General features: G+C 40.2%; 2 protein-coding genes and 1 long non-coding RNA gene across 4 annotated transcripts in view; all 3 read right to left on the bottom strand.

Moving 5' to 3' along the window:
• The window catches only part of brca2 (BRCA2 DNA repair associated), a 34391-nt gene extending 23697 nt beyond the window's left edge, over positions 1 to 10694 (bottom strand). For both annotated transcript variants that reach the window (XM_062552698.1, XM_062552699.1), the window contains exons 1-6: positions 10540 to 10694; positions 4184 to 4269; positions 3881 to 4105; positions 342 to 414; positions 207 to 253; positions 61 to 89 (exon numbers count right to left, since the gene is read on the bottom strand). In XM_062552698.1, coding sequence (XP_062408682.1) covers positions 61 to 89; positions 207 to 253; positions 342 to 414; positions 3881 to 4105; positions 4184 to 4217 — 408 coding nt within the window. In that variant the 5' untranslated portion in view covers positions 4218 to 4269; positions 10540 to 10694. The remainder of the gene's footprint in view (positions 1 to 60; positions 90 to 206; positions 254 to 341; positions 415 to 3880; positions 4106 to 4183; positions 4270 to 10539) is intronic.
• A 5553-nt stretch (positions 10695 to 16247) lies between these two features.
• On the bottom strand, positions 16248 to 24631 carry LOC134099998 (uncharacterized). The gene is made up of 9 exons (XM_062553045.1): positions 24598 to 24631; positions 23833 to 23931; positions 23669 to 23727; positions 23416 to 23554; positions 23292 to 23331; positions 22175 to 22260; positions 16767 to 16930; positions 16574 to 16677; positions 16248 to 16482 (listed from the first exon to the last, which is right to left on the bottom strand). The coding sequence occupies exons 1-9, from the start codon at positions 24629 to 24631 to the stop codon at positions 16302 to 16304; spliced, it is 906 nt and encodes a 301-aa protein (XP_062409029.1). The 3' UTR covers positions 16248 to 16301.
• Positions 24632 to 26586: 1955 nt separating this feature from the next.
• Positions 26587 to 27015, bottom strand: LOC134099719 (uncharacterized). Its single transcript, XR_009941149.1, has 3 exons — positions 26926 to 27015; positions 26764 to 26843; positions 26587 to 26633 (listed from the first exon to the last, which is right to left on the bottom strand). It is a non-coding gene; the product is annotated as an uncharacterized LOC134099719 (long non-coding RNA).
• Positions 27016 to 27018: the final 3 nt, after the last annotated feature.

Raw genomic sequence — 27018 nt, 5'->3', positions numbered from 1 at the left:
AAGAGAGCAGTGCAACATGATGTATAGTATTATACATGGGAAAACAGATGTTTCCTTTACCGAAAATCTTTTAGGCGTTTCCCCTGGTTCTGCAACATACAAAATAGGATCAAAGCAGAACTGCAAAATGTTGTATTTTGCATAGTTGACAAAAGTGAACATAGCTCTGTACATCTCACTAACTAAAGGAAGATATTAAAGCTTACCATGGGCAATTTTTAGTTCTGTACCTCTTTGGTGATTGAAAGGCCCACTACATGACAAGCAGAGAAACAGATATTATCTTGGAATTTTGAAGAATGTTAAAAATTATTTCTTTAGTGATCCTTTCACATACATACCTCTCGTTTTCTGATGCAAATGGGCACAGGCTAGACTCCTTCAATAACAAGACCTGTGCAGATGCTGGTGTTCCTGATATAACACAGAAGATAAAAGTGCTTGGGATATTAAAGAGGAACTATGCAGGATTGGCGATTTCATCTGTGGTTTCGGCTTTGTTTTTCGTTTTCGTCCGTTTTATGCTTGCATATTTCTCTGCAGAGCTTCCCCGACAGCTTTAGCGTGTATATTTATACATATATAGGCCAATGTTCACTCTAACTTTTTTCAGCACTGAGCAATTATTTTTTTTTCTGAGCGCAGGTTTTACCACTGTGAGCAATTCGCAACCACGCGACCTGCCAAAAATGACCATGCCCCCCCATACATATACATATATTATATACATATACATATATATATATATATATATATATATATATATATATATATATATATATACACACACACATACATGTATATATATATATATATATATATATATATAATTTACATGACAATAATGAGAAAGTAATTTTGTTAAAGACGGTTAATATGATGCTGTTTAATTCATTTATAATGGTGCACTCTCACTTTAAGACTCTTGCCGGCGCACTCTGCTGTGCCTATACTATGGCCTTCTCACAGTTTATTATAATGCTCAGGAGTGCAATTACTCTTTGTGTTTTTCTTTTAAACGTTTCTTATAAAATGGAGATATCAGTTATCAACAATGACAAGACAGCTGGATCCCTATTGTGCACGCTCAAACACGTTCCCAATCAAATGAGCAGTGTTGCCAGATTGGGTTGACTGATTTCCGCCCAATCGCCCCGCCGTCTTCAGCAAAAAACCGCCCGATGACGTTTTTCTCATGGAGAACCATTGAACTCAAAATGTTATTTACCCGCCTACAGCTTATTTTCCCCCGCCGAACGATAATAAAGAAGCCCAATTGGGCGGGCACCCGCCCAATCTGGCAACACTGCAAATGAGTAACATTCGTAAATTAGATCTATTGCAATGGAGATTATAAAGAGTATAATCTCTATGTAACATGCTGTTTTGACATTGACATTGCAAACGTTCTCTAAGAATAGTGTAAAGCAGTTTGCTGTAACGTTTACAAACGCTGTTGCTGGGAAAAAATAGCGAACAGCCAATGATAAACTACCGGGCCAAATCTAAGATAAACTAATGCATGCTCGGCGGGCTGCATTTAAGTGTGTGACGGGCCGTAGTTTGGACACCCCTGCTTTAGGTAATCAAGCTTCCACTCGGACAAAGTTTTACCACTAGCGAACTCCCCTTTCGCTTTTGCCTCCGAGCAAATATGTAAATATCTCTGAAATTTTTATCCTACCTGGACCATCTTTTGTGTCAGTTTGGACTATTTCATCTAGCCACTCATTTTAAATGTTAGACAGACCTTTTTCTGGAGCACCTGCTCAGCCTTTCTTTTCGTCATGGTACCCTGGTGGTAAGCTGTAGGACTTCTGGAGTAAGGCCCGCCAAGAGCCTTAAGGATACTTTGTTTGTAACGTTGTCTACAGTACCGACTTGGTTGTCAGACATGTCAGTATTTTAAATGTTTGTTAACTAGGCTACATCGCGTTTGATAGTCACATTTTTAACCCCTGAAAAAAAAAAAATAGTTTGTGCGGTCTGAAAAATATGTCCGGTCAGAAAAATATGCGCGGTCAGAAAAATCTGTTGCGCGGCCACTTTGACTGGCCTGCACGGCCGCGCGCGCAGCTTAGAGGGAACATTGATATAGACTATATAAATATATAAATTGCAAGCGTGGTTCTTCTTGTTCCTTACGCGTCTCTGACTTCCAGATGTAAACAAGGAGCGATCGTCTACTGCAGAAACTGCAAGGTTGCAATAGCGGATAGGGACACTGGGGGCTGGAGGAAATATTACTGTTTTCGATGAAACTGGTCAGTCAAGCAAAACAACGATTTCTGAGCGATTTTATGACTATGAAAAAGTTGCATAAGGTCTCTTTAAAGGTGCCTTGTGTAAGAATATCTCACATCCAGTGGTTAGGAGTTATTTTGCAACATATTAGACCTACGGTAGCCGTCGCACATCAAAAACCCATCAAAAAACGCCAAATTCATAACAAAGATCTGTGATAAGACAAAACCATGCAGAAGGACTTACAGCAGTGTGAATTAAATGTTGCTCGTTGTTACGAGCTGTTGCAAGCCGCCGCTAAGCATTGCAAGGTTTTAGAACATTGCAGCTCATCTCGTTGCGAATCTACCAAGAGGATGGCTAAAAACATGGCTTTGATGGTGTCAAAACATATTTCTTTCTCTAGAAAAGTGTAAAATTACACTTTATTACACAATTTCTTTATTGCCACTGCATGTGTGTGATGCCAATGAATCACACTTTCAGACACAGAACAAATTTCTTTCCTCTTAAAGCGTAAGTTTGGCGGAAAATCAAAATAAAGCTATTTTCTGAATGAAAATACATCAACTAAGCCGTGGAGGAAGTAATTTTCGCTCATCACGCAGTACAGAGCTAGCACTGGCAGGAGCTACAGACCAAAATCGCAAACAGTGGGTTAGCATGGGGCTTTCATCCATGCGCTTTCAAAATCGCATTTTTAAACCACTAACATTGCTCAAAACAGCGGCAAACCTCGTCAGCAGCTTGCTGTAGGTGTCTACACATAAAACGAAGCACCAATCAGTCTGTAAACTTTGGAATAGTCTGTATACACGTAGAATCAGTTCGAGACCGCAACCCAATCTGAACCAGGTCGTTTTTTGGACAAAATTACAAAGACATCGTTAAATTAAACAAAATACAATTCTACCCCTCTCTAGCCACTCTAACTCTAGCCACTCCCCTTCTCACTCTCACTTACTCCAGCATAGAAAAAAAAGCTCACGTGTTGCCATTCATGGAAATTACAATGTCTCACTTCAACAAGATCTTTCAAGATTGTTCATCTTGGGTAAACATGCTGAGTCCGACACACGCACGCATGTTGGTAAGCAGGCTGTTAAAGTAACATAATGTTGCATAGGCTACTCTACATCAACAACCGTGGTTGCCTACCGCCCTACCGGTTCTGTTGCCTGATCAGGTTGCTGATCTTGCCACAATATGCCGACACACACACGTCGGTAGCATTCTGTTAAAATTTCCATTTAAAACAGCCGCTCCTGAATCTGGACATCGGCTATGGGCATAACATTCATTCCGAGTTAATAGCACGGGCATGGCCAGCTTTATCATTTCCCAACAACAGCAAAAACGCACGGGTATGTAATGTGTCTAATATTGCCATTAGCTGCAACTCAAACGCCTTTCCCCTTCACTCTTTTATTTTGCAATTGAGTAAAAATCGACCTGCATCAACGTAATTGGGCAACAAGTTTCTTAGAAAACATTGTTTGTACGGGCACTGCACTAGTTACTGTAACAACACACGTCCCCACCTTGACCCACAGTGGAATTCAACTGAAATCGAAAACACAACACTGGAATTGTGTACACTACTGTACTACTATAATTCAAGACAGTTCACAGTCACCTTGCGTCAAGAACTCTGGAGAAGCTTGTGGTGGCTTGTGGAGGAGCTTGGGTGTAGATGTCTGACTAGCCAAAAATATTTCGGCTTTAATCCCTGAAGGCTTGAAGACGATGTCTGCATGGCTTGATGGTCCAGTTGCCATGGATTCTCCCACATCCGTTTCATCCTTTCTTGATGCTTTCACAGTCAATTCCTCAAACCAATTAAGGGCCAGGGGCCCCAAATCTGTCATTAAAATAAGAATCACTTCAAGCGGCAATAACTGTGTGATCATTAAACTGCATAGACCAGACAAAATCTTACCCGTTTTGGTGTCCCATATAAATGCTTCAAACATGCTGATGGCCTGCTTTTGACAGCAGGTTCATGTCTCTATTATAACAGTTGATCTGTGAAACATAAGGTTAGATGTCTGTCAAAACACTGTTTTTGAGTATGTATGCATGTATGTGTGTGTATGTATGTATGTATGTATGTATTAGGGCTGGGACAACGCATCGACTTAACCGATTAGTTCGACGCAAAAAATACGTCGGTTCAAAATATGCGAATCGACACGTCGTCAAAATCAAAACAAGGTTGGCGGCAACGTGAGTGACTCCTCAGAATTTCAAAAGTGCAAGGCACTGCAGCACGCACTCGTTCCTCTACAGCGTTTCTCTAACTATGGGCCGCGGACGGAGCTGCACCGGTCCGCAATGTAGAGAGACTGCTGGTCTGTGAGGCGTGGAGTGAAATTAGGCTTCACCTGATAATTTGCTGCGCAATTGATGAAGCAACCGCGGCCCGACAGAAAAAGAAAACTAAAGTTTCAGCAATCAGGAGGAAATACTTGCTAATTCGATGTGAATAAACATACAGCAACACAATTAAGTGTTGGTATGAGCGTTCATTGAATGCATGCATGTGCGTGTTTGCGCGACAGAAACTGAAACTAATCGATAACGTTGGTGGCAAGTTCCGTTCAACCTGCTGTTTAATTATTTAACGACATTTAATAGAACAACGTGGATTCTTGATACAGAGCAGAGTATAGTTCAGTCAAATTTGAATATGGTCAAAAGATTGTAGCCTTAGTCTTTCATGTAAAAATCTCCAGATCAGTGATTTCGCCTATCTGCTCGGCCGTAATACATAAACTAAAGTTGGTAGCCTACGTGTTTCCTGAATCCTTACATTCAGAGATTCAAATGGAATTTCATTAAAAAGCACGTCAATGAATTTTGTCTCCATTTGCCTACCAGAGTTTGATGCTTGCATGAGGGAAACATCCCAAAACAATCACCCATATTATTGCTGTTGTTTTCAGAAGTAGCCTACTGTATTTATCATGCAACCATGCAAAAGCTATTGTAATTATACTGTATCTTACATTACTAAAGCAGGTCTCTGATTTTTTCACAAACTTTTTGTGAACAATGTTAGCATTTAAAACATTGACTGCTTTGAAGTGAAAGTACACTTAATACAGCATAATAATAATTGTAATAATGATCATCATAATGATAGGTAGGCCCTATGGCCCCAAAGTCCCAAAGACTTAAAATAAGCCTATTTAACTTGTCATTTTATTGATGACAGTTGGGATCTTGTCCCCCTCAATTTGACAACACTCCCAGTGTTTTCAAGGCTTCAAGGTTTTATTGAATGCTACCTCTGACTTAGAATGCATTACTTTGCACTTGCATAGTCTTTCATTTTGGAATTTTAAGAGCAATAAACATACATTGCAATGTTTTATTTCATTCAGATATGTAAATCAACATGTATATATTGCAATTAGTCAATTAGTGGGGAGATAATCGATAATCGAATCGAATCGAAATCGAATCGAACTGAAAAAATGAATCGTTAGATTAATCGATGCATCGAAAAAATAATCGCTAGATTAATCGTTTAAAAAATAATCGTTTATCCCAGCCCTAGTATGTATGTATGAATGTATGAATGTATGAATGCATGAATGCATGAATGAATGAATGAATCCAGGCAGTAACGAAGATGAGGACGGCCCTACAGTCATCAAGCATTTTGGGCGATGTGAATGCATAAGCCAGCAGCAGAGCAAATGCAGAGACTACAACCCTGAGAGGAAAAAACTCTCCCTCCACACGTATGCATTGCTTATGCTAAATGTTGGTCTGTGCTTCCCTCCATAATTCTTAAATTAAATTTATGAGATCCGCGTATTGAGGCAGATTATGCTAATGTCCATGAGTACAGTCTTAAAATGCAAATGCAACCGTCCTATTTATCAACCAACAACCGAACAACTAATTAAGGAAGCACGTGCCACCATTCTATCAGATGTGAGCCATCATCATTCATATGGAGACAAGTCAGTGACAGATTAAAACAAGCTCAATTTATTTGGAAAGTTGACTAAAGCCATGAAGCCATGCAAGAAGGGAAGTTTAGTAGTATCCTTAAGAGTGGCAAGGCAGAGGGGCAGGGAAAGAAAAAGAGAGAATGATAAAGCCAAATAACAGGCCATGATGAATGCTCTGCAAATATACGGCAAAATAAATCAACTGACATACCCTATTTAGGTGCATTGAAATGTATGAAAAATGTTCCCTATGACAAACTTTCATACTACTGGCAAGAACTCAAAATAACTTTCACCCCTGCTTTTACACCCAAATTTAAAAAAGAAACCACCAAGAATGTTTTAATGCGGTTATAATTTGCAGGGATTGCACTGCTATGATTTATCCTTGCCTGCTGCATCATACTGGCATGATTTAAAGCAGTGATTCTTAACCATATGGCCGCGGCCCACCGAGGGCCTCAACAAACTTTCAGTTTTGCACCTGTGGGCTGCAAGGGCTGCGGGACTGCCTATCGGGGTGTCCAAACTACGGCCCGCGGGCCAACTGCGGGCCGCAACGCACGGTATGAACACATCACTCCTGTTCAAGCACTGGCTCCCAAAATGCTGGAAAATTTATTTTAAATTGTTACTCATTAACCAAGATGATAACTAGGGCTACTGATTTCTTTTTTTTTTTTTTAAGTATATTTTTGGGCTTTTATGCCTTTAATTATAGGACAGTAGAGAGAGACAGGAAGTGAGTGGGAGAGAGCGTTGGGGTGGGATCTGGAAAGGACCTGGGGGCGGGAATCGAACCCGGGTCGCCGGCGTGCGGTGCAGGTGCCCCAGCCAGTCGCGCCACGGCTGGGGCCGGGCTACTGATTTCTAAGTATGCCTTAAAGTAGGGATGCCAGGGTTACGGCCCACGGGCCGGACCCGGCCCGACTGTACGTCACATCCGGCCCGCGGGTGATTAGGGGATTTAAAAAAATAAAATAATTTTATTTAATTTTCTGTGAAATCCAATCCAAAATCAGTTGGTCTATTGATGCTGCCCGCCTCAGCGTGTAGCAGCGCCGGTAGACGGTAGTGCTGACGAGGGCTGCACGATATATCTAAAATATATCGTTATTGCGATATCAACGCTTGCGATAGACATACCGCAAAGATTACTTAATTTTCGATAAAATTCGATATATTTTCTGTGCCGTGCATTCCATACAGTCAGTCAATGAAACCTGGCGTTTTTCTAGGCTGATTTGACATGGAACTACACTCTCATCTGGCGTAATAATCAAGGGAACTTGCAAACGTACCATAGGCGCAGTGATATCGTACGCAGCATCTGAAAATAGTCCCCATAGACAACAGGCAGTAGTAGTGCCAGTAGTTTGCAAGTTGCTTTGATTATTACGCCAGATGAGAGTGTAGTTCCATGTCAAATCAGCCTAGAAAAACGCCAGGTTTCATTTTCAGTTGGTCTTATTGCACTTTCTAACTTGAGAGGAGACACGTTTTAAATGGGAAAATTACCAGAAATCTTAGTCACTTTTAAACATGAAGCTAGCAGGCGAGAAGCTAATGGTCTAATCCGATTCAATGATCTATGCTAGGCTGAAGCTAAAAGTTGTATCGCCAGACTCACAGAATGGCTGGATGAACGGGAACAAGGTAAATATCGATTGTTTTGCTCGAGGGGAGGTGGAAAATGAGCGTATTTCCAAAAATGGCGGAATATCCCTTTAATGCTCTGACTCATGGTATTTTCACCGGCAAGGGGGGAAGCTCAAATAAGACCTGCTGTTGCTGGTGCCGGTGGCTGTGCCTGTGAAGTGGGCTAACGTCACTAACGCGACTGATGTGTTTGTAGTCGCTGGAATTATGATATATTTCACAATGTTGGATCATTCCACTTCAAATCAACCAGAGCACACGCACTTGCGTCTCAAAAAAATCTGAAACAAATACCATGCGTGCCTATGTTACCCAGGAAACACTATGTAAAATGTTTTTGTGCTAAGATCAATATTTTTCAAGTAACAGCCAGTTTTACGGGGGGTGGGGGGAGTCAAATTTGTTCTGGCTCTTTTTTTTTCAAAGTTCACAAGCTCATTGCTCAAGAACTAGATTCTGTAGGAAGCTCAAATCTTGCAGGCTGGTGCATAAATAGGAATAGCATGCAGTAAAATCACCACGAGTAGTCTGGATGATCCTGCATGGTCCTGCATGGTCATATCAGTCCCTCAAAGTTGATCATAATGTTATTGGAGTTCTTGGCTGGGCTCTGTTTAGGCTTACAGAAGACATATTTTTACTCAACATAGGCTCTTGCTTTTTTTTCCCTTATTGAGATCAGTAGAAACACTCAATTGGTGTTTTTAAAAAGAAGAGGTAATGCAGATTAAAGGTGCACATGGATTTTTTTGAGACGCAAGTGCGTGCGCTCTGGTTGATTTGACGTGGAATGACCCTGTTGTAATTCACTAGTTACAAAATGAACTGCAAATGTCTACATGTAATATTGTCTTTAAAATTGATAAACATCATGGCCCTCATTTATCAAACGAGCGTACGACCAAAAACAGGCGTAAAACAGGCGTACGCTTGTTTCCACGCAAAGTATGGCATTTATCAATATGAACGTGATCGGTGGCTACGCTCAAATCTCACGTCTAGTCTGAACTCGTGTACGCAAGTTTTTCAGGCGGCATGCATCGCGCAGCAGTAAATCGGCGGTGCATTAGAAAGTTGAATAGTTGAATTGATGGACTATCTCGGACATAACACCTTTCCTGAACATGTGCAGCCTATTTTCTGTAATGAAGCATATTATATTGACACATTTCATGGCTTAGAATAGCCATAGGCAATGATTACTTTCTCTTTGGCAAACGCAACATTCATGAATTAGGTCTAGGCATATATATTTTCAAAGGGCAAATTTCAGTGTCGTACAGTTTTGTAATGAATGTATTTATAGTATGATACGTTCTCTCTGCGAAAATAAAGTCTGTTGCGCTCAAATCGCTCTAGTTTCCCGCCTTCCTTGATGACAGCTTCTAGCTGTCAAAATTAACAAGGTTCAGCTGGACGTCACTGTGGCTCGAGATCACTAATGATCCTTTTTGGACGTATAATGCACCTTCATGTCGTAAATTCTAGGGGCGAGGCCATTAAAATGAGCATAATATAGGGGCGTGATATTTAAATCATGCTTGTTTCCAGCCGCCACATTTATCAACAAACGTTCATTCTTACGCTGGAATTGAAGTGATACGAAAGTTTGATGAATCACACGTGAGCCCCGTCGTAAGATGATTTCTGCGCTCAGATATACGCTGGTTTCTACGCTCTGTTGATAAATGAGGGCCCATATGTGTAATTCATGGCACAAGACGATCGGGACCAGAAAATAATTGATCTTTCTCCATTGACTATAATTCATTTTTTTCCCATTTTAGGTCCAGTGGACCGACCGGAAGGGGCGGAGACTTGCAAACTACTGGCACTACTACTGCTTGTTGTCTATGGGGACTATTTTCAGATGCTGCGTACGATATCACTGCGCCTATGGTACGTTTGCAAGTTGCCTTGATTATTATGCCAGATGAGAGTGTAGTTCCATGTCAAATCAGCCTAGAAAAACGCCAGGCTTCATTTTCAGTTGGTCTTATTGCACTTTCTAACTTGAAAGGAGACACGTTTTAAATGGGAAAATTACCAGAAATCTTAGTCACTTTTAAACATGAAGCTAGCAGACGAGAAGCTAATGGTCTAATCTGATTCACTGATCTATGCTAGGCTGAAGCTAAAAGTTGTATCGCCAGACTCACAGAATGGCTGGATGAACGGGAACAAGGTAAATATCGATTGTTTTGCTCGAGGGGAGGTGGGAATTGAGCTTATTTCCAAAAATGGCGGAATATCCCTTTAAACTCAGAACACCCTTTGGTGATGGCAAAACCAACATGTGACAAATTTTGTGGTTGGCCAACATGTGAAATGTAAAACAAGCTGCCCGGCATCGCCTTCTAAACTGGCAGTAACCTAGCGGTGAATAAACATGTCATCCATGCCAACTGGTGTTTGTATTTTTAAACAATCTACACGTTGACGTTTCAACTTTTCATTCCCTTCCACGCTCGCTGTCATCCCCACTCCTCCATTTCCAACCTTCGATTTTTAACACAAATGCGATGTAACGTAACGTAGAATAAATGTACATGTGAAACTGTTGAATTGTTCGGTAAGTCATTCTCTGTTGTCAGCTGGGTGGCTGGCTAGCAGGCTAGCAAAACCAACAACGAGCTACTAAAGTAGGCTGTGTCGGCTAACATATCCTTACCTCAATCACTCTTTCAGCAGCGGCTTACTTGTCGTTTTTGAGACACCAGTTGGTTCAGTGTCTCGGTCTCGACCAACAATCCAGATTTAGCCTACTCCATAGACAAGAGTCCACACGCTCACTAGTTGGTAATTCAACAAAACCCGCCAGTGTAGGTTCTGGAGGTTTGGTCTGATGACGTCAGATTTAAGTAGCATTCGAGACAACTCGGAACACTTTCCCCTGTGTCAACTATGAGGGTGCACCCCACTGATCTAAAAATAACAGTTCTTTACGGAGTCGGGGCGTGTGAGCGTTCTATTTTTTTGCGTGCATGTTGTCTTGGAAGGTTATGTGTACTCAAAACGACTTAAAGGGGATATACCGAGTGGTCTTGAACACACCAGTATACATATATGCACGCGGATTTGAGAACTGCGGTCAACTCAGCCGCCGTTCGTTTAGCCGTCACCAAAGCCATCGATATCTCAAAGTTGCGACAGCCGTTGACTTCCATGTTAAAGCCAGATTAGAGCGGTCACGTGGTTAGTGGGTAGACTCAGTAGTTCCCTCGGTCCCTGGTTTACTACGGGATTGACAGCAGCGATCGCATTAATATTTACGGTGAATACTCGGTGAAAATGACTATAAACTGCATTTCCACATACATTACTCAATGAAAATGCATTATACACAGATTTCCTGTTTACTAACAAAACTAGATGCGCGCGCACCCACGGGGCAGAAGACGCCGAATGGCCGGTCTTAACGTTATAAAGTTAACCTAATAACCAGCTGCTGTACGCTATAATCGGCATTTTTTGTATGCCACTGTTGTCTAAATGATGATAACATCTCATTTATGTGCTTATTTCAGAGTTTGTCGTTCGTTTTCATTATTTATAAAACATCGTCTTTTTGGCGGTTTTGGTGGTTTCTGGCAAATATATGCATTACTTTACATTCCTGAACATTCTCTAACCATCGTCATTTCGAATAGTGCCGTTTTCGGCACTAAAATTCATTTTAATCTTTTCACGGAGAGCAGCTGCTTATAGGTAGGCTAATGCTGCTCATGGTGCTTTCTGCCCCTTGCGTGCGCGGCTGCGCGCGCATGTTTTCGAGAAATCTATCTATTATGCACACGACTATTTCATGTAGAAAAGTCGTATTATATTCATTCATTCTCAATGGAATAGTTCCCGGAAGTGCCGCCATTGTTTGTTCACGGGAGTCAACGGTAGTGGGTGCATTTCATGCAGCGTTTATACGTCCTCCCTCGCTCCTCGATGCCTCGATCCTCACTGATCTACATAAAGGATGATGGGGGGGAAACAATGGGATAGTCTATCCAGTGTTAGTTATAGATCAGTGGGAACGCCCCTCGAGGATCGAGCATCGAGGATCGAGGAGGCATGTTGAGAGGCACCCATAGTCGCAACTTTGAGATATCGATGGCTTTGGCCGTCACTTACCTGATCTTTTAAGATCGCAGCATCTTCTGGCATTGTGGTAACAACGCGGCACTGAACCCAAACCACCTGATAGGCCTATAAGGCGACATCAAGTCAGCGCGTTTACTTCCGAGTTTCAAAATAAAAGTTAGAAACCAGCGAACTTGTTGTGAGGGGGAGGGGAGGATAAATTCTTTTTTAAAACTAGAAAACATATGTGGTGCTTTGTGGCTGTACAGTGTGATTTTATAGCCTATATCATATACAACTAGACTTGTATAACCGCCGTCATCCGGCACTAAGCTTCCTTGGACGCCACTGTTAAAAGTATTACGGTTCCCCATTGACTCCCATTGATTCCGATTGACCATTTCGAATGAAAACGTCAATTATGTGCTGAAACAAACGCCGCTGACATATGACAGTAACCATTTCACTTTGATAATAACCACATTTGTGTCCGACATAATACAGCAAGAATTTAAAAATTTTATCGACGCAACATGGAGAAACTTCAGGGAGAACAAAAACATTACATCCGTAACCCATGTTCAATGGAATTCCCCATTGACACTGGGTCCCGAAAAATGCCAGCCGTTATTTCTTGAATGTCAGAGTAATGACATTCAAAATGGTACCTCAATACACCACCATTCATAAAGTAACGAAGTATGAAAAGAAAAACACAATTTATCACATGGATCACCCAAACGACTTTGTGCCAGTTTTTAACAGCGCAGCTTTTATAATCAGAACAATGGGTGTGAAATATTCCTTAACCACTAGATGGCGGCATGGCACAGTGCACTTTGCATGACACAGCTACCATGACACTTCACTTAACTTCCTATTAAACTAACCTTGCATCGCATTGCAATAGCCTACTTTGTTCCCTGTATGGCAGTGGCGGATTGATATTGAGAAACTAGTCCCTCAAAATGTTGCAAGGTTAGTTTTATTTCTAAAATTATTCTATCAACACGGACATGTATATCGATAGTCTGACGTTTTAATTGACTTGTCTCGGGTGTGCTGTGGAGTGAGTAAGACTGTTGTTGATGTCAGACTGATGTTACCGTTGAAATGCCTTAGCTCAGAACCAGCGTTAGCAAAGGGGAACGCTGCAACTGAAGGAAGGGGTTAAATGCGATAAAAATGGTCTCCACCGACCTACATCACCTCGGTAAAGTTGGAAATGAAGTCCTATATGTCCAAAATTCCTAACTATTCCTTTAAGTTAAAGCCCCCCTGTGTAAGATCTTCTCCCCCTAGCGGTGAAATTCTATATGACACCCAAATAAAAAAAAAAATTATTATGATTCAGAGCATTTTAAAAAACGTATTTTGTCACTGCGACGTAAAAAGAGGACGAGGACTAATTTCTACTAGTTTCACCCAACTAGCTGTTCACCGTTTAGCTTTTGCGCCGTTTACCTTACCCAAGTCAATCTGTCACGAAGCACGTGGCGTTAGGTTACTTTTTATGGGAGTGAAACACCTGTCAACATCGTTAAGCAGTAATTAGCCAGCAGGAATGATTTGCAATTACGTCTAGCATTTAAGTACACACACTTATTTATCTTACCTGTGGATGCGGCTTGGAGATTGATGATCACGTCCAGATGAATAATAATTGGATTAGTTAGCTGGACTTTTATACCCGGTTAGGTCTAATACTTTCACAACTTATTTCCCCCCTAATAAATTACTAAGTCAGTGGTCATATCTGGTAATGTTATTGTTCAAAACATCAGTGGAGTAGGTTAGCCTATAAGCTAAAATGTCCAAACCACATTGTTTCAAAATTCAAAACTAATATTTGCAATACATGCTGGGAAGCAAACCTCAACAAAGTAGGCCTACACAAAATATAATTAAAGTTATCAGAGAATGTCTAGGTTATATTTTATATCTAACCCATTAGGTTTATAAAGTCATAAAATTGTGATAAGCCTCCTTAATTCTTCTGCAAAGTTTTTTATAGTGGTGACCAGTTGGGGATGTTGTGAATGTCTGCTTAAAGTCATATGTAATATGGGACCTGTATTGCAGATCCGCACAACACACAAGAAGCGGACCTGTACCACACATAAGAGGCGGAACCGCATTGCAGATCCGTACCACACAATAAGCGGACCCGTACCACACACAATTGCAGATCCGTACCACACACAATAGGGCTCGGGCACATGACTTGCATTCTAGGAATATTGCCGCCATATTGGTAGCGCACCGAACGTGATGTCCATTCATTCAGATGCAGAAGACAAGAAGCAGAAATATAGTCTTAGCGATTCTTTTCCTCTTGCCGTCCTGGGTTGCGCTGTTACACCCCACTACATAGCAACATACGACCAAGAAGGCAAAAACTAAGTGATAGGAACACACTAATAGGCGGGAGTAAATCCATAGTAATCCATAGTAAACTAAGGAGTGAGGCTGCCAATATGGCTGTGCCCGCAAAGTTTTCACGTCATGATCCCGAGCCCTATAAGCGGACCTGTACCACACATAAGAGGCGGAACTGTATTGCAGATCCGTACCACACACAGTAAGCGAACCCGTACAGGTCCGCTTCTTGTGTGTGGTACGGATCTGCAATACGGGTCCGCTTATTGTGTGTGTTAGGCCTAAGGATTTGCAATACGGGTCTGCTTCTTGTGTGTGGTACTGATCTGCAATTCATGGGTTTCATCAGGTCCCTTTCCACAGGTGTATAAAATGAAGCACCTTGATTATCAATGCAGACCGCATGGTGCTTGATACACCTGTGCAAAGGGACCTGATGAAACCCATGAATACGGGTCTGCCTCTTGTGTGTGGTACGGGTCTGCTTCTTGTGTGTGGTACGGATCTGCAATACGGGTCCTTTTACACATCTGGCCCACAGTCAGATACCGTAGGTCCGCTACATGCGGATCTAAAGGCTTTTATGCGGATCCGGCCCAAAGGAAATTGTTATCTGGGTCTGTTTGTCCATTTCTTTTAGGTCTATGGGTACTACTTCGTCGAGTGCTCCTTCCAGCAATGTTACTTTAGCAAACACTTGCAACGAATTGCATTTAGTTATGTAGTCAGTACACATGTTGGTTATGACCTTTATTGAATTTATCAAACTAGGCTTTCAGCTCAGATCTGTGCGCGTTCTCGTGGTTGGGGTGACTTTGACCAATCGGGAAACGTGGAGATGCACAAGACCGCTTCGGTTTAAAAACGATTACTTCCGCATTTATGAGCGGTAGCAAGTCTTTTTTAGTGTCTAACCTATAACATCAAAAAATCGATGGTCATCAGATATTGTATGCTATGCATGTCCATAAAAGTGATATATCTGCATGCGCAACATAGTTAAAGCGCCTTCGAGTTTAACATTTTTGAAGAGGCGGAGCTGCTCCAGTAGATGCTATGACAGATTCTCACACGTGAGATGACTTCGTTTTTCAAGATGATTGATTGGTCACTAGTCAGTAGGATAAGTCAGAGGGCGGTGATTTTTCATGATTTGAGCTATAACTAAGCACATAACCTGCTCCCGACCAGGTTTGGTTGCGAGATACCATGGTGATACAGCGACGCTAAAACAAATCCACTTTCGTATGACAGCATACCCCGGTTTTGAGCGCAACATACCTCCCTAACCCACTAATCGAGATTCGTAGTACACCCCACAGGCTCTGCAAAATTGTAAACAAATAAAGTGTCAAAAATAAACCCTGTGTGGAGTTTCTCAAATAACGAAAGGAGCAGTGAGCTACTGTTCCTCTCTGGTGATTTGTTTGGTCGTTCTTTGGACAGAAGCTTCTATTGAAACGTAAACACACACACACACACACACACACAAAACACACGCCATTGCTGACTGCATTCTATAATTAGTTGTGAAATGTTCCTCCTTGGGTTGTCTTTACAGTAGCATTATACAACTTATGCAACTTGCTCCCATTCCAACTTTATGGATAAACAATGCTGGCATTAAATTCAAACAAGTACATATTTTTTCATAAACTAATACAATTGGCCAGTTTCAACATTTGTTATGTTGTCTGTGTTATTTTTGCAAGTGAATATGAGTTATACACTATGATTGCAGTTCATCGCATTCTGCTTGTATTTACATAAACACCCATTTTACATAAGCATCCAATTTTTTTGGAAACAGGGTAGAAAAGAAGTGGCGACAAAGACACACAAACAAAAGCAGACATGAATGTGTATGTATGCCCGTGTATGTTTGCTTGTTAGTTTTATTTTCATAGCATACACATAAATATGAGAATCAGTCCAAATGATAAGGTGATCTCTGGGATACCACAACATAATGCACTAGGACTACTGTGGCTCCTCCGGCAAAGAGTTTGATATAAATGGATCAGTTCCAGCGAGTGAAAGATCAGGTCGCTCACACATAGCTGAAGTCGGTGCAATATCAAAGTACTTAAGTGTATGATATGCTTTGGGTCCTCCGTGGTTGGGAAACTGGTTAGCATTTTTGAAGATTTCATGACGAAGCCTGTTGATACAGCAAACCCAATTAATATTGAGAGAGAGATGGTCTCTGGCTATTGTTCTATAGAAACAGGACTCTTCTGAGAAAAACCCACCGTTTCCCAAGTTTCTCTGGACAACGGGGGCTCTTTATTTCTGTCTCAATGTCTGCATCACTGATGAACGGTGGAGGGAATTTCAGCTTACTTTGGGATTCAAACTGAATATGTTTCAAAAAGATTAATGGATAATGGAGGATATAACTGTCAAAATGATCATCACCCAGAAGGTCAATGCTTTTATCGTTACCTTGTTTTGATCCTGTGTGTGGATGTCTTCAGTGCTGGTTTCTGTGTCCAAAGTGCAGTGACTGGGCATACTTAAAGGGTCTATCAGAATGTCATAGGGCACGGCAGGGTGTTTCCAGGATGATGGAATATATAAACTCCAGGCCTCTGGCTGCCCAAAAGTTCCTGAAAGCAAAGGGCCGACATTAATTCACGTCTACCCAGCTACCTCAAAACAAATATTCAAAACATTCAAATATTAATTTTCTTAAAAGCTAACGGGCAATTCCATATCAGTTGGAACAGGTCCGACACCATGGTCCTCAGTTTTTCCTGATTTTTGGTCCAAATGTTCCTCCATGTCTCATTAGAAGAAAACCAAAATTTTAGCTGGGTATCTTGTTTAGTTTCTGAGATATGGCTCTTCAAATGTGGTTAGACGCGTCCTAAAAAAGGCTGAAAATTCCTGTATTTAATGAGCACCACTTTTTTTTAAACCCCTCTCCTCCCTTAAGGCTAGCATATTATTTTCTAAAAATTTGAACACTGGGGCAGTACCCTGTGTTGTTGTCCAAAATCATAAAGGAATTACAGTCCTTCCCACCATTGGAGACTTATTCATCGAAACAAACCCATATTTGTTTTGAAAGCAATGAAAAAAAAAACTGTTTTTGTTCTGTTATGGTCATGAATGGCTAGCACTCACAGTTTTAAAACTCTACATATATATAGTCCATGAGTAAGAGAACATGTTGACAAAATATTGAGAATGTTAGTTTTCGTATTTCGAGGCTATGAGCCTTCAAAGTTGGCCAAAATGGCGTTTTATCCTAAAAAGGCCACTTTTATTGCCTTTTTCCAAGGACAAGATGAAATGCAAATCCAACATTTCTTTTTTGTGCAATAGTGTGGCACTTTGTAGATCATGTGAATGTGGTAGATCCAACCTGTCCATTTTAATATCCCCACAGCACATGTCTGAAGTTAGAAAAAATGAAAAATAGTCTTGGCTGAAGGAGGTGTTGGTTTGATTTGTATGAACCTCTTAGAAGGACAATATGGGGTGTAAACCCATTTTTTTCTGTTTGAGGGATCAGAATGCCATCCTGTAAATAGGATAAAAATGTTGTATCCTGTATCCCATTTTTACTCTTTAGTGATCCCTTAAAATATGTCCAAAAGTTGTCAAAAGCGAAAAAGGCAACTAAATCGAGGGGCTTAAATGGCCAAGTGGATCAAGTCACACAAGGCTACAAATGTAATATAAGACAGATGAGATACCGAGGGAGAACACTGTGAAATGTTTAACCCTGTTACGATGGCCTTTGAACCCACTGTGTCCCTAATATCCTGTGATAACCGGAAGTTGGTTTAGGAAAAACAGGAAATAAACTTTAAAAAGGCTATATCTAGAGAACGGAAGGTCATAGAAATAAACATTCACTTCTTGCTTGATCCTCATGGTCGAATTATGTCTGATGGAGCAAATCAGATTGAGTCTACGACCTTCCGTTCAAGAGTTGTTCGCAAAAAACTATTTCCCATTGAAACGAATGGGAAAAAACAAAAAAACAGAAATTTGCCTAAGTGTTGAGGCCAAAATCATGGTTTGAGATATTGTGTAGGAGTATGTTTCAGACCATTTGGAGTTGATTGGTACCCACTTTGTGTGACATAAAAAAATCCCCCCTTAGGGTTTAACTTATGGATGGATATGGATGACCAAAAAGTGTAGGATTTTCACTGGTCCTAGGGTTATGTTTATCTAAGTGGATCTGAGTGTTTATCTAAAATGAAACCTGGCGTTTTTCTAGGCTGATTTGACATGGAACTATACTCTCATCTGGCGTAATAATCGAGGCAACTTGCAAACGTACCATAGGCGCAGTGATATCGTACGCAGCATCTGAAAATAGTCCCCATAGACAACAAGCAGTAGTAGTGCCAGTAGTGTGCAAGTTGCCTTGATTATTACGCCAGATGAGAGTGTAGTTCCATGTCAAATCAGCCTAGAAAAACGCCAGGTTTCATTTTCAGTTGGTCTTATTGCACTTTCTAACTTGAGAGGAGACACGTTTTAAATGAGAAAATTACCAGAAATCTCAGTCACTTTTAAACATGAAGCTAGCAGGCGAGAAGCTAATGGTCTAATACGATTCAATGATCTATGCTAGGCTGAAGCTAAAAGTTGTATCGCCAGACTCACAGAATGGCTGGATGAACGGGAACAAGGTAAATATCGATTGTTTTGCTCGAGGGGAGGTGGAAAATGAGCATATTTCCAAAAATGGCGGAATATCCCTTTAAGCCCCTCAATTTAGTCGCCTTTTTTCATTTATGACAACTTTTGGACATATTCTAAGGGATCAATAAAGAGTAAAAATGGGTTATAAGATTTTTATCCTGTTTACAGGATGGCATGCTGATCCCTCAAAAAGACAAAATGGGTTTACACCCCATATTGTCCTTCTAAGAGGTTCATACCAGGCTTGTGCACAATTTCGAATTTTAGAATTTGCCTCCATTCAATTCATGAGTTGGAATTTGAATTGAATTGGCCCCACCCCACAGGAAGTTGAATTTGAATTGGAATTGGAATGACAGGAAGTGGAATTCAATTCATGGCAATTCAAAACAAATTCACAGTCACATAACAGGAAGAATGTGTTGAATCTCACATACATTCAGTTCAGGGAAAATTACATTGGAAATGTAATTGATTACTGTTTTCAATTATAAATTGTCTGTTTGTTGAAATCATATCTGACATATTTTGTGAAACTTAATTGTTAAACACTGCAAAAAAGGGTGTCTAAAAACAAGATAAAAACACTAAATCTGAGGTAAAAGGTACTCAAAACAAGTGAAATTTTCTCCATGCAGCAAGATAATTTCACTTGGCAAGATTTTGTGAATTAAGATCAATAAAAAATCTAGAAATAAGCATGTCAACAGAGGTATTTGGAAACTTAACATAAGCTGAAATTGCTGGTTTTAAGAATAATTATACATATCATTTTTACATCCCCAAAATAAGTAAAATATACTTAATATAAGCATAAAATGCTGGTTGTAAAATGAGATTCCTTACATTTAAACAGCCTCAGATTATATTCCTTTTTTTTGGAAGTATATTTTCTGGACTTTTTGCCTTTATTCAGATAGTACAATGAAGATAGACAGGAAGCAAGTAGGTGAGTGAAAGACTTGGGGAGAGAATGGGATATGACCGCAGGTGACATTCGAACCGGGTCCCCGTGGGTATATGGATGAGTACATGGTAATGCTGTAACCTGTTGCGCCACAGTACCACAGCTTGTGACAAATCTAGATTATATTTAAAGTTGCTACATAAGTTGTTATAAGCATAAACTGCTGTTTTTAAGATGATATCTTAAATCTTAAATGTTATCTTAAATTAAGTAAAAAAAATGTGTTACTGAATCTTAAAACAAGCTTTATTTTGATGAGAATTTGAGGGAGAGATGTAAAAGATCTAATTTGAACAGTATTTACCTCATTTTAAGATTTCATGCCTACTTGAGACAAAAAAAGATGTGCTTGATTTAAGATAGTGTAAAGTTGAACACTTACGTAAAGTAAGAAATTCACTCTTCAAACAATACCACTTCTAATCAATTTTGCAGTGTACCCTTAAATTGTGTATATGAATTGATTTGAACTTCAATTCTACTTCCCTTAATTCAAATTCGAATTGTAATTCTGCATCCTGTTTTTGACCTCAATTCAAATTCAATTCAAACTCAAGAATTGAATTGGAATTTAGGAGTCATTCTCAATTCAATTCTGAATTTTGCACAAGCCTGGTTCATACAAATCAAACCAACACCTCCTTCAGCCAAGACATTTTTTCATTTTTTCTAACTTCAGACATGTGCTGTGGGGATATTAAAATGGACAGGTTGGATCTACCACATTCACATGATCTACAAAGTGCCACACTATTGCAGAAAAAAAGAAATGTTGGATTTGCATTTCATCTTGTCCTTGGAAAAAGGCAATAAAAGTGGCATTTTTAGGAAAAAACTGGCCAACTTTGAAGGCTCATAGCCTCGAAATACGAAAACTAACATTCTCAATTTTTTGTCAACATGTTCTCTTACTCATGGACTATATACAGTGCCTATAGAAAGTCATCATACCCTTTTGAAATAGTTACTTTTTTTTGTCTTACAGCCTGAAATCAAAACCCATTTTAATTTTTAATTTTTTACCTAGTGTGAAGCATGGTTGGGGCAACATTATGTTATGGGGATGTTTCTCGTTAGCAGGGACTGGGCAATTGGTCAGGATAGAAGGGAAAATGGATGCTGCCAAGTACACCCAAATTCTTGAGGAAAACCTGTGTCCCTCTGCTAGACAGCTAAATATGGGCAGGTCATTCGCCTTCCAACACGGCAAAGATCCTAAACATACTGCCAAAAGAACAAAGTAGTGGCTTAAGGATAGGATGGTGACTAGCCTTGAGTGGCAAAGTCAGAGCCCTGACTTAAATCCTATAGAAAATCTGTGGATTGACTTGAAGAGAGCAGTCCATCGCCATCCCCTACAGAATTTGACTGAATTTTAACAATTCTGCACGGAAGATTGGGCAAATATTCCCCAATCTAGGTGTGCAAAGCTATAATAGAGACATGTCCAAACAGATTGAGGGCTGTAATGAAAGCAGAAGGAAGCTATACAACGTATTAAGTCAGGGGTATGATGACTTTTCCAACCCTGTTATTCTAGTTTTTAATTTCTTATTAATTTTCAGAACTGTTGACTTTCTTTTCATTATTTTGATGTTGTACAGCTACATTTGTGAATAAAACTAAAAAAGATTGTTTTTAAAATGGGTTTTGATTTCAGGCTGTAAGACAAAAGAAGTAACTATTTCAAAAGGGTATGATGACTTTCTATAGGCACTGTACATGTAGAGTTTTAAAACTGTGAGTGCTAGCCATTCATGACCATAAGAGAACAAAAACAGTTTTTTTTTTCATTGCTTTCAAAAAAATGATGGGTTTGTTTCGATGAATAAGTCTCCAATGGTGGGAAGGACTGTAATTCCTTTGTGATTTTGGACAACAACACAGGGTACTGCCCCAGTGTTCAAATTTTTAGAAAATAATATGGTAGCCTTAAGAGAGGAGAGGGGTTTAAAAAAAAGTGGCGCTCATTAAATACAGGAATTTTCAGCCTTTTTTAGGACGCGTCTAACCACATTTGAAGAGCCATATCTCAGAAACCAAACAAGATAACAAGCTAAAATTTTGGTTTTCTTCTAATAAGACATGGAGGAACATGTGCACCAAAAATCAGGAAAAACTGAGGACCATGGTGTCGGACCTGTTCCAACTGATATGGAATTGCCCTAACAGTAGTTTCTCAGGATAAGAACAGAGGAACAGATGATTGCACACCAACCTACAAATTCTCCACAGACTGTCCATAGCCGTACCGTGCAGTCAGTAGAGGAAGTGAGTACTAAACTATTATCCAAAATCTCTAATCTGGAAAAAACATGTTTTATAATTGAGATATAAATGACATCAAACAAACATGCTGTATTGGTAACTGGAATAATGAATGACCCCATAGATGGCCGACATGTCATTTGTTTGGCTTTTTTGTCGTAGGTTTTCAATACGTTTCAGAGAAAGACACTGTACAGTCTAAAAATCCTGTTATAGAGATTGAGAACGTGACGTATAACGCAAGGCATTTTGGGAATCGGTGGCCCAAAACTTAAGTTGTTTTAAGCTGACCCCACACTACAAGAGAATCGCAACGATTTTAGTCCCGATCTGCCCCCTCCGACAATCGGGGGTGGTGTTACCATGGTAACTTGGACGGGGCCGACAATCGGGCCCGATCTGCCTTTCTCGCCGAGGGAACAACGAAGTGCAGTTGTCGAAATGCCGTTTACCTGCTGTGTTATAAAATTCAATAGAGTAACATGAAGCTTATCTTTTATCGTTTTCCAGTGTGGAAAAATAATAGTACACGCCATGTTTCAGAGGTGACAAAAAGGCGAGGAATGGCATGGATAGCATCAGTAAGGAAGCGCAAGATTATGTTCTGTTTTTCCACACAATTTTTTAACGCTTAGTTTTCATTATTATCATGCCAGATCATAGACCCAGAACACTAGTTTACATGGGCTGGCATCGGGCGAGCCAAACATACCCATAATTCTTTGTGTTTTGATGAAGTTGGTCACTTGTCTTAGCGATCTCTATTGTAACCAAAAAGTGTGTCTGTCCACCCATCCCACACTGAAGACTTTAGTAAGCTAACTAGCCTGGTGACATTAGGGGCGGTGGTATCATAGTGGTCATAGAAGCTGGGCTAGTATGCAGTAGCCAGACTAAGTTGTGGATTTGATTCCCGGCTGCAACCGTTGTACCCTTGAGCAAGGCACTTTTAACCTGAGTTGCTCCAGGGAGACTGGCCGTTGTAATAATTGACATATACATTGCATTGGATAAAAGCATCACCCAAATTACAAATGCATGTGTACAAGGCTCCAACAAATACATACCCTGTTATGCCACTGATATGTGCTCGCCAGTAGTTTTCAACTGAAACATCAAAGCAGTATATTTTTTCCACAATAAATGACTTTATGTCCAATGTCAAATCCATAAGATGGAAACCTTACTTACTCTTTGGTTTTTTGTGTTCTGGATGAATAGCATATGTCTTTATGTCATAGATATAAACATAGCCCACTTCATCTCCAGAATACAACTTGCTGTCGTCCTTGGTCACTGTCACTTTTGTAATCTGCAGTTTGAATTTGGACTAACATACCAGTTAACAATCAATTAACTCCATAATGAATGAACAACATACCAGTTAACAATGAATTAGCTCTATTATTGCAGAATGTGAAATGTGTTTGTGAAATTCACATACTGCCTCAAACTTGGCAAAGACTCTTCCTCCAATCAAGACATTCCAGAAAAAAATGTAGCCTATTAGGAAAGAAATGTAAGTGTGATGCCTTCTCATGCATGCCCTTTGTCAGTGACTGACAAAGTATAAAATGTGCAGAGTGTAAAAATGAATAGAGGAAACACCATTGGGTCCAGATGAAACAAGACAGGCTGCAGATGGATAGTCAACATGCAGGGTTCGAGTCCTCAAGAAAGTAAGGCATCTCACACTTCTGTCGAAACCTAAAAGTGATAGAAATTGACAAATCAGTTTATTCTTCCTAATCTTAGAAACGTTTTAATTAAATATTTTCTGTATAGCTGTTTGAAAAAGCTGTTTCTCATCCATTTGCCTAAATCTATCCATCTATTTCAGGGGTGCAGCCATGTGTGGCATGGAGGCCCCACAACCCCACAATCTATTGACAATATTAAAATAGGCCATCATAATCATCGAACATTAATATTGTAGTTTTGGTTCCCAGGTTTGATCCCAGCTGCACCCCCTCAATAAAATAATAATAATCCATCCACATTAGTGTTGCAACTGTACACATATTCATGCCAGACTGATTCCGTACGGGACCTTAGGTCTGGTGCAGATGCAACATTTAACTCAGTCCTCAAAGTACTCTCCGGCTCTGCTCCCACCTATTTGAATGCCCTCATACAGGCATATGCTACCACATGACTGTTGCACTCCTCAGCCGAGCGACGTCTCTTCCACCAGCACACTCAGGACAATCCAAACTTTTCTCAGGTTCCTTGTTGGTGGAACGCACTACCAGTTGCTACTAGAGTAGGGACATCCCTCTCCATCTTCAAAAACATCTAAAAACCCTACTCTTCAGAGAACATCTCCTGTCATAGCACTCTACAGAGAACATCTCCTCTACTAGCACTACATACAAGTCTTGCTGATCCTAGGGACAATTGCACTCATTGCTGCACTTACTGTGGTTTTCTTTTATTGTTGTAAAGTTGTTGTAGAATTGCTCTTAAAAGCTTTTTAAAAATGTACCATGTGGTAAGTCGCTTTGTTTAAAAAGCATCAGCCAAATGTAATGTACTGTAATGTAATGTAATGTAATGTAATGTAATGTAATGTAAATAAATTATGCATGAACAATGAATTACTAATGATGAACAAACCATTAATTAATAGGTAACAAAAGCTTAATAAATGATAAATTGTGTGTAGCTATTCTAAAGTGTTACCAGACCATTTTCCCAGCTGTTAAAATGGCAAAAGTGAAATCATGTGCACCTCTGAGACTATGCATTCAAATTGCTAAAATGCCAATGCCATGTTTAAGCACTTTAGTGAACTCTCACCAGTGTCTGTGTGTGCACCAGTTACAGGAGAGTGGAAACGGCTCTGGATGTGTCCTGATGCCAGACTCCAGACAATGATCTCCCCATCACAGCTTCCAGTGGCTAGCAGAGATGGTGGACACTGAGCAATGCACAAGATGTCATCTTTGTGACCTCTGCTCTGTTAATGGGACATTAGAGGCAGTTAACTTAACAAATACTGTACTATGCCCATATTCATGTGTGCATATGTAAGGATGGCCAGTTGGTACAATAGCTGCACAGCATGCACATTAAGTAAACCTCCCTCCAAACATCTGAAGAGATGTGCTACTAAGAGATGCTAGCACCCATGGTTTTAGCTTTAGCAGGGTTGAGCTGCATGGTCGAGCTGCATGGTCGGTCAAACATAACGCAATTATTTATCTGCAAATGAGTGTGCTTATGTATGCAAGTATATTTGTGAGAGTGAGTTTATCTCTCACCAGATCATCCTGCCAGTATGGTTGAGGCTTCTGGATATAGGGTGTGCCATCTGGAGTTTCCTGGAGGTGAGTTATCAATAACAACAAGGTGCTTAGTTCAATGCTAAGGATTTTATACACACGGTCAGAATTCTCAGCTGTGAAATAATTGAATGGAATGGTTATTTGACTTATCAGATTGAATGATGGCTGTCTCGCTTCCCCCTAGCGCCTCTGAGCGGAAAAAACACGCATGACAAACAGAAAGTCTCCAGCCTCGCGATCATGCTCATGAAAAGGACTGACCGATTGAGGAGTGTTGTAACATACAAGCTAAAGCTGTAGGAGAAGCTCTGCAGAGACATCTGCAAGCGTAAAACGAGCGAAAACAAAAAGTGAAACCGGAGATGAATTCGCCATACTGGCATAGTTTCCCTTTAAATGTCAAGATGGTAGGCTATTTATCTATTTAAGTATTGTAATTCTCAAATACACAGGTTTTGTGTGCACTGCTGATAGATAGAAGAATCAGTGAAAACCCCTCAATCAAAGTGGCCTATTATTTGACTAAAATGCAAAACAATAGCAAATCTTGTTGTTTCTTGTTGTGGCTGATGTTGCAGTCATGAATTAAATTCAGGGATAGAGATGGTTGAGATGTCATGACCCAGACACTACTTCTGTATTCTGTCTCCTTCTGTAAAATGCTCATGGAATAATAGCATAGGGAAATGACTGCTACAAACATATGACCCAGCAGACTGATATGTCCTTTTCCCCAGTGACACTCACAGCATACATGTCAAGCCTTTGACTCCAGCCAGCACACATCACAAACCTGTCAAGAGAAAATGTGAACTAACAGAGTGCATTTTAAGGGAATTATTTAAAGGAACACTGACCCTCACCAGACGCGTAACTGAAGCATTCCGTTCGCTATGCGTAAAATCTATTTTACCGGTCTATTTTTTTTAAATGTATGTGCTACTGTCGCGTCTGGTGTACTTCCATTGATTATAGAGATCATTAACTTCTGCAACATACGCTTTGTGAACGGAGCACATCAGTTTCACGCCTGTTGTAGCTCCTCTGTGATAGTCAAAAGAACGTACATGTTCCTGTGGACTTTAAGGTAGGTGCAGTCACATATTTCATCACAGGCACCATCTGGTGGTAGATCATAGTCAAATTAACAGTAACACATTAAAGGAATAAGAGTAAAGAAAAGAGAAATGTTTGCTAAAAAGACTAATTGAGAAACGTCTACATGTCCTAACACACATCCAAATATAGTTACCTCTTCTGAGTATCTGAAGGCAATGGCCATTACTGAAGTTCCAGATTTTAAGACAACCATCTCTGCCTCCTGTCACCAATCTGTCAGATTTAACACAAGTAACAACATAAGGACAAATCTTTTTCAGAGACTGAGAAGAAAATACTCAAAATGCTTACACACCGCCTTCCTTGAGGGTCAAAAGTCATACAAGTGATGGCAGAGAGGCCATGAGCACATCCAAATTCAAACACCTGGCTTCCTGTGTCTAAGTCC

This window comes from Sardina pilchardus, chromosome 13, assembly GCF_963854185.1.
Source record: "Sardina pilchardus chromosome 13, fSarPil1.1, whole genome shotgun sequence".
In the NCBI taxonomy this organism is placed as follows: Eukaryota; Metazoa; Chordata; class Actinopteri; order Clupeiformes; family Clupeidae; genus Sardina; species Sardina pilchardus.
Note: the sequence above shows the minus strand (reverse complement) of the source record. Positions and strands in the feature narration are given on the sequence as shown.

Excerpts from the sequence above, each read along its gene's own strand:
- LOC134099998 (XM_062553045.1), bottom strand. The coding sequence starts at position 24,631 with ATGAGTGCAATTGTCCCTAGGATCAGCAAGACTT. Across the intron at positions 23,932-24,597 it reads CCCTAGGATCAGCAAGACTT|GTTTCGACAGAAGTGTGAGA; the intron begins GTATGTAGTGCT and ends TATCACTTTTAG. Across the intron at positions 23,728-23,832 it reads TGTTTCATCTGGACCCAATG|GCTACATTTTTTTCTGGAAT; the intron begins GTGTTTCCTCTA and ends CTTTCCTAATAG.